Source organism: Vigna unguiculata, chromosome 8 (genome assembly GCF_037176805.1).
Source record: "Vigna unguiculata cultivar grain cowpea cultivar isolate G323 ecotype 2 chromosome 8, ASM3717680v1, whole genome shotgun sequence".
Taxonomy (NCBI): Eukaryota; Viridiplantae; Streptophyta; class Magnoliopsida; order Fabales; family Fabaceae; genus Vigna; species Vigna unguiculata.
This window is the reverse complement of record NC_140799.1, coordinates 6,882,524-6,896,606: the sequence shown is the minus strand read 5'-3', so window position 1 is coordinate 6,896,606 and position 14,083 is coordinate 6,882,524. Positions and strand designations below refer to the sequence as shown.

The 14,083-nt window shown below is 30.9% G+C and overlaps 1 protein-coding gene across 1 annotated transcript; it reads right to left on the bottom strand.

The window, feature by feature from the left end:
- Positions 1-271: 271 nt before the first annotated feature.
- Positions 272-1,680, bottom strand: LOC114192994 (ethylene-responsive transcription factor SHINE 2-like). Its single transcript, XM_028082679.2, has 2 exons — positions 1,493-1,680; positions 272-1,013 (listed from the first exon to the last, which is right to left on the bottom strand). The coding sequence occupies exons 1-2, from the start codon at positions 1,570-1,572 to the stop codon at positions 524-526; spliced, it is 570 nt and encodes a 189-aa protein (XP_027938480.1). The 5' UTR covers positions 1,573-1,680; the 3' UTR covers positions 272-523.
- Positions 1,681-14,083: the final 12,403 nt, after the last annotated feature.

The following is a 14,083-nucleotide window of genomic DNA, read 5'->3' as shown; positions in this document are numbered from 1 at the left end:
TAAAATCAACGAAAATTGGAATTAGATTAAAAAAAACTATAAAAACTAAACTGACACAACTAATAAAAATAAAGATCAAATATATATTTTAATATATATATATATATATATATATATATATATATATTATTGTTAATTTTTCTCATATATATAAAATTCCATTAATACTTGTAGTACTAGTCGTTTCACCTCCAAAACACTCTGTCCAAATTTAGTAATACTTCTCAACTTAAATTCTCTTACGTAATTAATCTAACTTGCTTTTCTCACAATATTTATATATTAAAACATGTCTATCAAATAGACAGAGATGGATTAAATTCTCTGCATTATTTATCCACATGTATTGTATTGTATCCCAATATATTAACATCATATTAGCAATATGATGAGATTGTCAATAACCATCTTACACAATCCAAACAAAAAAAAAAAAAAAAGCTTATGATAAAGATAGAAGAAAATGGACATGCTGTATATTCCCACACCAAAGGTTTTTCTTTTTTCAAATCCTAAAGGTGAATTAATTACTTGAACCACCACATGGATAGTTCCAATTAAGAAGCTCATCAATCATCTGCATCGCAATTCTATCTTCTTCATCTTCTTCACCATCATTTTGTGCGCACCCTTCTGACACACTTGACTCACTCTCTGCACGTTTCTTCCCAAGCTCCACCCTCACAATCCAATTCGACTCCGAGTCTGCTCCTGCACCCTTTTGCCACACTCCGATGTGGGAATTGTCAGCGTCTAGTCTCAGACATGTCAGCGAAGGAGAGGGCTCTCTGCAGCATTTCTTCAGCTTTCTACTCAGACGCTCTGAAAGAACACTCGGAGATGAAAAAGGGTCTTCACACACACCGGAAATGCTGCCACCTTCACCCTCCTTCGATGGTGCTGTAGGGAAATTGGTCTTCGCGTTTCTACCATTCATCAAAATCGCTGCTTCGTCGTATGCTCTCGCTGCTGCCTCTGCTGTCTCAAATGTCCCTAGCCACACCCTTCTCTTCCTGTTGTTCATCCAAAACTATCTCCATCAAAACATAGATAATTTCGATACACTGACTGACTTGTAAGATTAAATTTGTACTTATTTATAATGTAAATTTGTTTTAACCTTAAATGATAAGAAATCTTTAACACATTCTCTCTTATTTACTCATCGAGAACATGAAACTAAATATTAGTGATGATTTGATAACATTATGATATCACGTAACAAGATATACTCAACAAACAACAAGTATTATTGAATTAGATTTTTAATGATTTTTTATCATTTAAGTGAATTTTAAGTTTAATTCAAACTTATAAAAATTGAAATTTGCACTTTCTTTTGTAAATATACTTAACCAAACACAAAAATTAAAAAGAAAAAAAAAGTTTAAAAGGAGATTAAGTATGGAAAGAAAAAGTTTACGACATGAAACTGCATGAGGTTAAAGTTGAAAGTATATGAAGGAATGGTGTGGGAAGAGGTGATTATTACAGCAAAGGGTGACGAATTTCTGAGACCCATGAACCCCATTGACGTTGCCTCACTCCTCTGAACTTCTTTGCCTGTACCATGGCTGTGTGTGTGGTGGGAAATAAGGGTACTTTAGAATGAAGAGAACCAAAGTACGAGGTAATTAAGATGGTGCATGAAATTAATATAAGGGTGGAGATAGAATAAAGACAAATGTGGAAGACTTGTACATAAGTTTCTGATAATGTCAGACTTATATAGATTGTCGGTTGATTTGGTGGGAAAGTGTGACCAAATAATTAGTCACAATATCATGAAAGAGATATATTTAAGTAAATATAAATTTCACTTTTTAAATTAACTTTTTGAAATTAGGTTCAACTTGAAATTACCTTTTTAAAATTATTAAGCTTTTTCGATTTTTACGTTTGATGTTTAATTATATATGTTTTCTAAAATTATTGATCATAAATGTTCTGCTTTAGAGTTATAGATCGTAGACGCTAAACTCGTATACTTTAGTGTTTTAGGTTATTTATGGTTGGAGATATTCAATATGACTAACTTATCTTTTAAGTAAACTTTTTTAATCCTTTTTTTAGTATTATTTAGTAATAGAGATGTACATAGTATTATTTTCGATTTAATCTTTTTTTATTTTTTTAAAGCATTTAATTGAATGAAGTTTATTTCTGTTTTTTTTTTATCTTAAAATTTCTTTTTAATGCTTTGCAGTTATGCATTAAAGGTTTCACCTGCTACGTTATGATAAGCCCCTAACTTCTTAACAACTTAAATAAATGAACAACACTGGTAGGGGTTCTTTTTCTAACAGCCCTAGCTGTGCTCCAAAGAAAAAAGAAAATAATAGTAAAATAATTCTCTTCACTTTGAATTTACCAATAAAAACAATTATTACATAATCATAATGGAATGTTTTTCTTTTTTGTTTTTTTAAGACAGTAAGAGTATTTATTGCATGTCCATATTATATATATATATATATATATATATATATATATATATATATATATATATATATATATATATATATATATATATATATATATAATATAATATAATATAATTACTTTTCTTTAAATAATATTGACAAAAATCACAAAAAGTTGGATATATTTTATTATAAGTTTTAAAAAAAAATATAAATTTTGGCCATATGTATATATTAACTACATTAAGCATTTTATTAGGTAATTTGGTCATATACACTTTTAAAAATTAACGATACTTAAAAACAACTTTGTACTATTATATTAAATGCTTATCATAAATCCAAAATATTTTGATACATTAAAAAACATTTATTATTAAAAAATTAATTATATTATTTATACAATATTAATTATAAAATAAACATCAATGTATTAAATCTTTAAAATATTTACAATTAAATTATTGAAATGTTTATATATTAACAATTTAAGTTCCGCATGCAACGCTTATTTTGTGGGCAGATTTAATGATGTTGGCAAGTACGTTGACTTTACGCGTTCAACTTCAACTGTGACCCTATAACATATTCATTACATAATTCAATATTATTCTTTATTTATTAAGTTATTATTATTTCTATTTAAAAATTCGCAATTTTAACTTTATTTTTGTGAATATAACAATACACTTTAATTAGGTTTTTTTTCTAGTTATATTTTTTTTCATCCACAATAAACTTAAAATTTTAGATAAGATTTTAAACTTTTATAGTTAATTTATGGAAATGAGAATAATAAATTATACGTGAATAATGTGTTTATATAATATAACATTTTAATACATATTTTACTAGGTTTATACGTGTTAGCGAGGATTTGAATTCTTTATTAAAATTTTAATATTATGATATTAATATATTTTGAAGTCTTAATAGAACAAAGATATAAAAAAAAATAATAATACAAAATTTGGACTGATTCTAATGATACCTCGCTAAAATATAATTTTACTTAAACAAGATAATTAAGTATATACCTTATGATAGATTCGATGATTTGAGACATATAAACAACCAAAAGTTTGAGTCCATCATAAATTGTTGGAGTATTTGGAGTATGCACATTACATTTTAATTAATTAAAGTTTTTTAAATGATACCTTAAATAAATATGTTGAATTTACAATTTAATTAGACTAAAACACAACAACAAAATAAAGTCTATAAATTAAGGATTGGACTCAAATGACAAATTTTATAAATCTAGGAACTAACATAACCTAAACAAATTAAGAATCATAAATTGATCAAAATTGCAATTTGACAAAACAAAATATAAAAAAAAAAAGTGTGATTACTTTCTTGTTTTAATCTTGTGAACAAGATTTGATTGTTGGACTTTTTTTTTGAAAGAAGAGGTGATTCATCATCCTTAGACTATTTTATTACTTTATTTGCAAAGGCACAAGAACACAGGTGTCCATGGTTGGAGCTTGTGGTGCTTTTCAATTTATTGTTGGAAGGGACGAAAAAGTGGACTTTCAAATTTCAACGGGTGGCTTCTATTTTTTTGTTTTTGTTTTATGGTAAAGAACAATCCAAAACATGCACAATTAATGTGTTTGACAAATTCTTTCTTCATACTCAACAACCTACATTCACTCCAATAAAATATTCCATTATTTTAATTGGATTCGTATATTCGAAGAAAGAAACCATCTTCCAAGTCATTTATTTATGTACTTGTTGTATCTAATTGAATAAACTATGTATATATAAATATAAACATTATAAAAATTTATAAGATAAAAGAAATTGGTTAAATAGTTATAATAATTTTTTTTCAGTTATAAAAATATATAAATTTCATATATATATATATATATATATATATATATATATATATTAATATCATAATGTTATAAACATTATATAATAGATTATGTTTAAGTTTTAAAGTATATGCATATTTATAATTCGAGTTTATCTTTTAGAATAAATGATGCAGGACAACATTCAGTAACAGATAAAATTTCAATTAATAAGATTCCTATTTCTGTATTACAAAATCTAAGATAGGATTGGGTGAATTTAATGATTGAATCTTCAAAGCCTCTATATAAAGAGGATAGTGCAGTGAAAGCCATACGAGGAAAAAACAATAAGAAAAAAAAAGAGATATGAGAATTAAAGAAGCACATTAGAATAAGGGAAACTAACAAAGAGACTCAAAGGAGAAATAAGAGTTGAATTGTGCATTTATTCAGACCTTTTTCAATCTCTAAGGTAAGGGAATGAGACATTTATCATTCTATCTTTTGACTTTTATTTTTCTTATCTCCTCATAATTATTTTTATATTTACCTTTAAGTGAGGTGTCCCTAACCTCATTCTAATTTATATTTAGTTCTCGTTCTTATTTATTTATTTATATTCATCTCTAGTTATGCACTGGTCATATTATTCAATTTATATTTATTCTCATTTATTTATTTATATTTATCTCCAGTTACGTACTGGTCCTTTCTATTTATGTATATTTATTTTAACTATTCATTGATTATATATATTTATTTATATAATTATATGGTTTAATATTGAAATAAAATTTATGATAAGTAAAGATTTAATTATTGTAGTTGGAGGTATAACCTTGGGGATTTAAATTAATTAGTATTACTCAAGATGAGATGTTCTTGAGTTACTTTGTTGGCCATGAGCTCATTTATTCTGACTAGTCACTACAAAATTAATCAATATCTTTATAAAGTATGATAAAATCCAGTTTTATGGATTTGGGAGAATTTTCATTTCATTTTATCTTGTTATGATATGTTGTATATTTTTTATATGATATTTGTCTCACTTTCTTATTTTATGATTGTGTGTGAAAAACAAAATTTTATAACCTTATCATAGATGGCTGCTCCAAACATACCTGATCCCTTCTTCGCTGACATTGTGACTGTTTTCCCGAGGAATGCATGACAAACCAAAGCAGTAAATAATTCTGTAACATTTCAGGGAACGAGAAACTCTACTATTGCTTTTCTCTCTGCTCCAAACGCGCTAATTGTCATCGAAGGACAAATCGGAGTTACCTTCTGTTTACCCCAACAGTCCAAGTGAATCCTATCCATAACTTTTTACGTCCACCTTTTGAAAACCAGTATATGAGGGGGAAGCTGTAAATAAATAATACTTCTTCCTCTTCTAGTGTAGGAAATATAGGATGTACTAAACGGTCTGGATATAAGATGCATACAATATTGTAAATACATACACACACACACATACATACATACATATATATATATGTGTGTGTGTGTGTGTGTGTGTGTGTAGATTCGTCACAACTTTTTGTGGAGGTTTATGATATTATCTGGTATTCGATTTATATTATGAAAGATTTTTTTATGGGAGTTTTAATTATTAATGACTATTGTTTTGTGGCGGTTTAAAACATCCTTTATTTGTAATTATTTTATTATAAATATTTAAAAATCCTTTATTTTTTTCTAGTTTTTTGTTAGGGTTAATACACTCTTCAATAATTTTGTTTTAAAAATATTAATTAAAATAAATGTATTCTACTAACATAGTAGAAGTAAAATAAAATAAATAAAATTTAAACTATATTAATTAAAACACTTCTAATATATAATGAAATTTAAATTTTGTCTATATATTGCAAAATGATATTGTAATAATGTCTACACATTCGTTAGTAAAAGTACTTACAACTATTTAAAAAGTATTATGTTCACAAGAATAGAAAAAGTACAATTTGTGAACCACTTGTCTACCCTTTCATTCCTCTTCATCTTGATTTTCATACATAACATTTCAAATTTTTTATATTTTTTCTTCATCTTAATCTTCACCTAACGGATTAGGACTTGATTGTATAGTTTGCGATTTTTTTCAAGTACTCTTTGATATGTAGAAGTAGCATGAGCTAAGCCATGAACATTTTTGCCTATACTGAGAAATGGAAAATAAAATAAGATGAACACCTTATTCATCAATAATAGTGCACATCACATAGGAATGAAACAATATATAAAAGAACTTAAAATAAATAAATTAATTAATTAGAGACATAATATTACCTAGATTGGAAAACTCTGCATGACACTTGATTTGCAAGAACTGTCATCAATAATTCAAAACACTACCTTGTAAACAAGAACTATATCAATCACACTCTCTTGAGAAGCAATATACACATCCATAAGCAAATCTTATGGTCATGCGAACCACTCAAAAGATACCACTGTTGAAAGGACTCTAAGACAAATCATATCCCTCTTTATCATGACCCCTTTAACCTCATATAAGGGGCAAACTCGTTCCCACACTACTTTTTGAAATTAAACACATAAACTTTGGAATTATAGGTCTTCATAATTGGATTATGTAGTGATTTATAACCCAAAGATAATTAAAATTCTAGACAAATTATTATTCTAATACTAATAAACATAAAATTTCTTGAAAAATTACAATTATTAATTGAATATAAAATCCTAGTTATATTCTCTCTTTTCTATGTCACCATGTTCATTGGATTTAACATAAAAGACTCAATAATCCAACACTATACAATATACCAATGCCTACAACCCCTTTGTAGTCCTTTTGGATCATTACTTTATTAGTTATATCATTCTACATTTTGACAAATTCAAATATCTAAAGTAAGAATAAGAAAACAAACAAGCTCACGAATGTAATGAATCTTTCCAATCCTATACAACTTTCAGATAAAAATCTTAATGATATTGATAATTTCTCCCTTTCCTAATTCAATTGAAATTGTAATAATACTTGAACACTTAACCAAGAACAAATGTATCAAAAGTAATCTTAAAGTACCAAGAAACTTAAAGGCCAAACACCAAATCCAATTAGAGTGTACTTACAACACGCGATGAGTGTACATCACTAATGTAGCACCATTAAATTGAAATCCATCAAACTTGTATTCATCCAGCAACCAACCACCATCTTTGGTGTTATAGTTTTGCAAGTAACATATTTGATTTCTCTTAAGATTTTATAGTGTTCCTGGTGGGATTCCATGTTTGCAAGAAAGGTTTTTGTTGTGTTGTTTGAGATTCTTGTGGGATTAAAGAGCCTTGGTATATTGTTTTGTTTTTTCAAAAGTTTAATCTCTTAAGGATTGTGTAAAATTTTTGAAATAGTAGAAATTCAGACTTGGGTTGTCTTGACTAACTAGATATAGCTCAATTACGAGTGAACCAATATACAAATCTACCTGCATTGGTTTAACTTTCTGATCTTAATTTATTCTTTGTTAAAATCATCAAGAAAATCAACTTAATTGATCTTTCTTTGTAATTTCTACATGTATGTACAATTTGTTGATAAAACATTGCTTTTGTTGTTAATTGAAAGTAATCTTGACTGAGAAATTGATCAGATTCAAAATCTTGTGTTAATTAAGTTTTCTGCATATTTATTGTTAGTAATTCAATTTGTTGATCCCGTTCTTTAATCTATTGAATTGTGTTGATTTCTCTAAATACTCACTATTAGTATTTTTAATCTATTGACTCTGTTTTTAATCAGTTAAAATGTGTGACTCAGAAATGGTAGATTGCTAAAATCTTGGTCAATCAAATTGAAATAAAATATTTTCACAAGTATAAAATTGAACCTATTTTTTTAAAAGGGTCAATTCAATCACCCCTTCTTGGCTAAATACTTCATTTAATTCTTACAGACAGAACCACATATACTCTTTGGAGTTATAATGTCTAAGTTTTATGAGGTCGTTCAAGTGAGGAAGTCTTTCACAATTTTAAGAAGTAATATTTCTAAAGTGATATGAATTCACTAAAACAACTTATAATTTTATGGTGATAATGTTGATGATTTACATGTGATGTTATTTACATGATATTATATGGGATTGATATGTGAGATGCATGTATGAAATGTTGTTTGATGATGATGATGATGTGTATATATTGTTATGGAATATATTATAGGAAATTGGCTTTCTCATTTAAGCAATATCAAGCCATTGGAGTGAAATACCTCTAAAGAGTCATGACTCCTCTCTTAAGCATTATACTTTTTTTTTTAGTGCCTTTTGCTTAAATGCCCTTTTCCATGCTTGAGTGACTATTACTTGAGTGTTTTCCCAATGTTTCAATAGTACACACCAATTTCATATCTTTCAATAGGTTTCAAAGCTTCATCCATTGTTATAGTTTCACTTGAGTGACACTTTCACCATTGAGATCCATGGGTGTGTCAACAAATTTGAATTTATCAACCCAGTTTCCTCTAAAATATCTGAAGCATATTTTCTTTAAGATATAACAATATTATCGTTGGATTGTGCTACCTCAATACCCAAGAAATATATGAGTTTGCCAAGATCTTTGGACTGAAAATGGTGACAAAGATTTGTTTCATCTGAGAGATGTCATGGTAGTCAATGCTTGTAAGAACAATGTTATCAACATATACTATCAAATAGACACATTCAACACTTGAGTGATATTAAAAAACTAAATGATCTACCTCACTTCGAGTCATACTAAATTATTGAATAATGCTGCTTAATTTTCCAAACCAGATCCTAAGAGATTGTTTTTAAATCATATCTAACCGTAATAGTGAAAAACATATACTATAATCCATAGTCTTAAATAGAGTATAAAGAATTTATAATTTAGAAAGATAAAATTTTACAATAAAAAAATATGAGATATTTTAAATTTATTTATTTAAAAAAAAACTTTCATTCTCTATTTAATGTAAGTTCTATTATCTATATTTAAGTAAATAAGCTCTTACACCCTATGGATAAACCTTAATTAGTGCCAATATGCACGTAACCAACTCATAAATGTCAATGTTACTTTTTTGTCTTAGAAAAAAAAAATCATGTATGACAAATGTCAATTTTGTACTTTAGCGATAAATATATTATATAGTCACAATTTCTAAACAAAATATAAGAGTGTTGGATAGAAGAGAATTTTTTTACACTCCAAAATTATAATTCATAGTAATATAACAAATTTTAGGAATGATTAAAATTGATTTGGTTAAATATTTATATAAATATATTGCGAATCATATAAAAATTTAAGAGTTTCTGGTTATTATTGGCCAATCTAGAGTCTGTCAGGTTTTACAGAGGGGGTTTCACCGGGGAGAACAACACTAATGAACCTTCATTGTTCAGTGACAGTCAAAGTGCCATTTGTCTTGCTAAAAATCCAATTCTTCACTCCAGATGCAAACACATTGAATTGAAGTATCATTTTATCAGAAACTTGATAAATGATGGAGATTTGATTTTGTTGAAGATTCCAGGTGCAGAGAATCCAGCTGATATGTTAACCAAGACTGTCACAACAACTAAGTTGAGGCTTTGCATTGCCTCAACTGGCCTTCGAGAAGATTGATGATGAAGGCACTACACTAGGTGGTAATGTAAATCAAACCCCAAGTGGGAGAATTGTTAGAATTATGGTGCTTGATTTAGTCCCACATCGCTTAGAATAGTGAGTTGTGGTTCTCTATTTTACTATATAAGAGACTCTATGTAAAGCTTTAAGATACACCAAAAATACAAATACTTCCTAGTGTAGTCGTGGACGTAGGCATACACATTGTAGCCGAACCACGTTAAATTCTCTGTGTCTATTTTTCTCTCCTTTATTCTTTCCTTTATTACCTTGTTCCTAACAATTGGTATCAAGAGCCATTTTTCTTAGTATGCTCTGTGGTTGCAGCATTGTCTGATCTTCCACATCAGAAAAGATTTGGTTTCTATTTTTTTCTTCTTGGGGATCTCAGTTTAGAGAAGTAGTAGGAGCTTTGGTCAAAGGCAGCAGAAGCTTTGGTCAAAGGCAGCAGGAGCTTTGGTCAAAGGCAGCAGGAGCTTTGGTCAAAGGCAGCAGGAGCTTTGGTCAAAAGCCGCAGCAGGAGCTTTGGTCAAAAGCAGCAGGAGCTTTCGTCAAAGCAGCAAGAGCAATGGCATTGGAAGAAGGGAAGGTGAGGATTGAGAAGTTTGATGGCAGTGACTTCGGGTTCTGGAAGATGCAGATAGAGGACTACCTGTATCAGAAGAAGTTGTATCTACCCTTAATAGGGCAGAAGCCAACTGACATGGAGCAGGCGGAATGGGATTTGTTAGATCGGCAGACACTCGGTGTGATCCGATTGACATTAGCCAAGAATGTTGCGTTCAACATCATGAACGAGAACACAACCGTAGATTTGATGAAGGCATTGTCAAATATGTATGAGAAGCCATCTGCAGCCAATAAAGTGTATTTGATTCGCAGACTAGTCAACCTAAAAATGGGTGAAGGTAACTCGATTACTAATCATATTAGTGAATTCAATACAATTATTGCGCAGTTGACATTAGTGCAGATAACATTTGATGATGAGGTGAAAGCATTAATTTTATTATCATCTCTTCCGGAAAGTTGGAGTGCAACTGTTACTGCAGTTAATAATTCTGCAAGTAATAGTAAGTTGAAGCTTGATAACATCCGTGACTTGATCTTAAGCGAAGATGTTCGCAGGAAAAGTTCAGGGGAATCTTCCAGTTCTAGTTCCGGTTCAGCATTGAGTACTGAAACTAGAGGAAGAAGTAGCCAGAAAGGTCGTAATCAAGGTCGAGGCAGATCAAAGTCTAGAGAGAAATCAAAACCAAAATTCTGGAATGATATCACTTGTTGGAATTGTCAGAAAAGGGGTCACTTTACAAATCAATGTAGGGCTCCAAGGAAGAACAACAACAACAAGAGGCAAGATAGTGATCAATCAGCAAATGCAGCAACTGATGAAATTGAAGATGCACTATTATGTAGTCTAGATTGTTCTATTGATTCATGGATTATGGACTCAGGTGCGTCATTTCATACTACACCTTCTTTAGAACTATTATCTAACTATGTTCCAGGAAAGTTTGGGAATGTCTACCTTGCAGATGGGAAATCTCTTGATATTATAGGAAGAGGTGATATCAATATCAGAACCTCTAATGGAAGTGTGTGGACTTTGAAGAATGTCAGACATATTCCAGCCTTAAAGAGAAACTTAATATCTATAGGGCAGTTGGATGATGAGGGGCATTACACCACCTTTGGAGATGGACACTGGAAAGTAATGAAAGGTAATCTTGTTGTTGCTCGTGGGAAGAAGCAAGGATCTCTTTACATGATTGCAGATGAGGATATGATATCAGTTGCAGAAGTTGGCAACAGTTCCTCTTTGTGGCATCAGAGACTTGGGCATATGAGTGAGAAAGGAATGAAGCTCATGGTCTCTAAAGGTAAAATACCTAACTTGAAGCATGTTGACGTTGGACCTTGCGAACATTGTATCTTTGGAAAGCAGAAAAAGGTTAGCTTCTCCAAAACAAGTAAGTCGTCTAAAGTTGAAAGACTAGCACTAGTGCATACAGATGTTTGGGGGCCAGCTCCAGTGAAATCTCTTGGAGGTTCACAGTATTACGTAACCTTCATTGATGACTCTACAAGAAAGGTATGGGTTTATTTTCTTAAAAATAAATCTGATGTGTTTTCTGTGTTTAAAAGGTGGAAACAGGAGGTTGAGACTCAAACAGGTTTAAAGATTAAATGTTTGAAGTCTGATAATGGTGGAGAATATGACAGTAATCAATTCAAGGAGTTTTGTTCAGAGAATGGGATCAGAATGATCAAGACGATTCCAGGAACACCAGAACAAAACGGTGTGGCAGAAAGAATGAACAGAACCTTGAATGAGAGAGCAAGATGTATGAGAATCCAGTCAGGATTACCCAAGGTATTTTGGGCAGATGCAATAAGCACAGCAGCCTATCTCATAAACAGAGGACCATCAGTTCCTTTAGGCTATCAGTTACCTGAAGAAGTATGGTATGAAAATGAGGTAAACCTTTCACATCTGAAAGTTTTTGGTTGTGCTTCATATATTTTGTTGAACTCTAATAGTAGAGATAAATTGGACCCTAAGGCAAAGCGATGCTATTTCATTGGCTATGGATCTGACATGTATGGCTACAGGTTTTGGGATGACCAAAACAAGAAAATTATCAGAAGTAGAAATGTTACTTTTAATGAAAACATGTTCTATAAGGACAGGACTGCAGAATTTGCAAATGCAAATAAAAAGCTAGAGCAGGTATCATTAGAAGAAGTTTCAGAAAGTGATGTAGCCAACAGAAGGCAGAATACAGATGTAGAGCCTAAGTCAGAGCCCGAGTCAGAGTTTGGGTCAGAACCTGAACAGATAGTAGAGTCAGTAACTCCTGAATTACCGACTAGAAGGTCTAGCAGAACCATTGTAGCACCACAAAGGTACTCCCCTTCATTGCATTACTTGTTGTTGACTGATGCTGGTGAGCCAGAGCATTTTGCTGAGGCTATACAGGGAGGTGAATCTATTAAGTGGGAGCTAGCAATGGAAGATGAGATAAAGTCTCTTCAGAAGAATAAGACATGGTCTTTAACCAAGCTTCCAGAAGGAAAGAAGGTTTTGCAAAACAGGTGGGTCTATCGGTTAAAAGAAGAACCAGATGGCAGCAAACGATATAAGGCCAGACTCGTAGTGAAAGGGTTCCAACAGAGACAAGGAATTGACTTCACAGAAATTTTCTCTCCTGTTGTCAAGATGACTACCATCAGAGTTATCTTGAGTATAGTAGCTGCAGAAAATCTTCATCTGGAGCAGTTAGATGTGAAAACTGCATTCCTACATGGAGATCTTGAGGAAGAAATCTTTATGGCACAACCAAAAGGTTTTGAAGTACAAGGCAAAGAGAATCTTGTATGCAAGCTTCATAAAAGTTTGTATGGGTTGAAACAAGCACCGCGACAATGGTATAAGAAGTTTAATGAGTTTATGAGAAACTCAGGATTTCACAGATGTGAAGAAGATCATTGTTGTTATGTGAAGAAATATATTGATAGTTATATCATTCTTGCCTTGTATGTTGATGACATGTTGATTGCTGGTGCTAATATGGCAGAAATTGACAGGTTGAAGAAACAATTGTCAGAAAATTTTGAAATGAAGGATCTTGGTCCAGCCAAGCAAATTCTTGGTATGAGAATTTCCAGGGATAGATCTAAAGGTATTCTAAATTTATCTCAGGAAAAATATATTGAAAAATTGCTTAGCAGGTTCAATGTTGTAAATGCTAAAACCAGGAATACACCTTTGGGAACTCACTTAAAGTTCTCAAAAAGGCAATCTTCTCAGACAGAGGAAGAAGAAAATCACATGTCTAAAGTGCCATATGCATCTGCAGTAGGGAGCTTGATGTATGCTATGGTTTGCACCAGACCTGATATAGCACATGCAGTGGGAGTTGTGAGCAGGTTTCTATCCAATCCCGGAAAGGAGCATTGGGAAGGAGTGAAGTGGATATTGAGATATTTGAAGGGCACTTCAAAGATGCATTTGTCCTTTAAAAGAAGTAATCTCACTTTACAGGGGTTTTCTGATGCAGATTTGGGAGGTGATTTGGATTGTAGAAAGAGCACAACAGGTTATATTTTTACGTTGGGTGGCACAGCTATCAGTTGGAAGTCCAAACTTCAAGGAAGAGTCTCCCTTTCAACCACTGAAGCTGAATATATAGCTATCTCAGAAAC

Coding starts and splice junctions, on each gene's coding strand:
- LOC114192994 (XM_028082679.2), bottom strand. CDS start 1,572: ATGGTACAGGCAAAGAAGTTCAGAGGAGTGAGGCAACGTCAATGGGGT. Junction 1,014..1,492: donor GAAATTCGTCACCCTTTGCT/GTAATAATCACC, acceptor GATGAACAACAG/GAAGAGAAGGGTGTGGCTAG.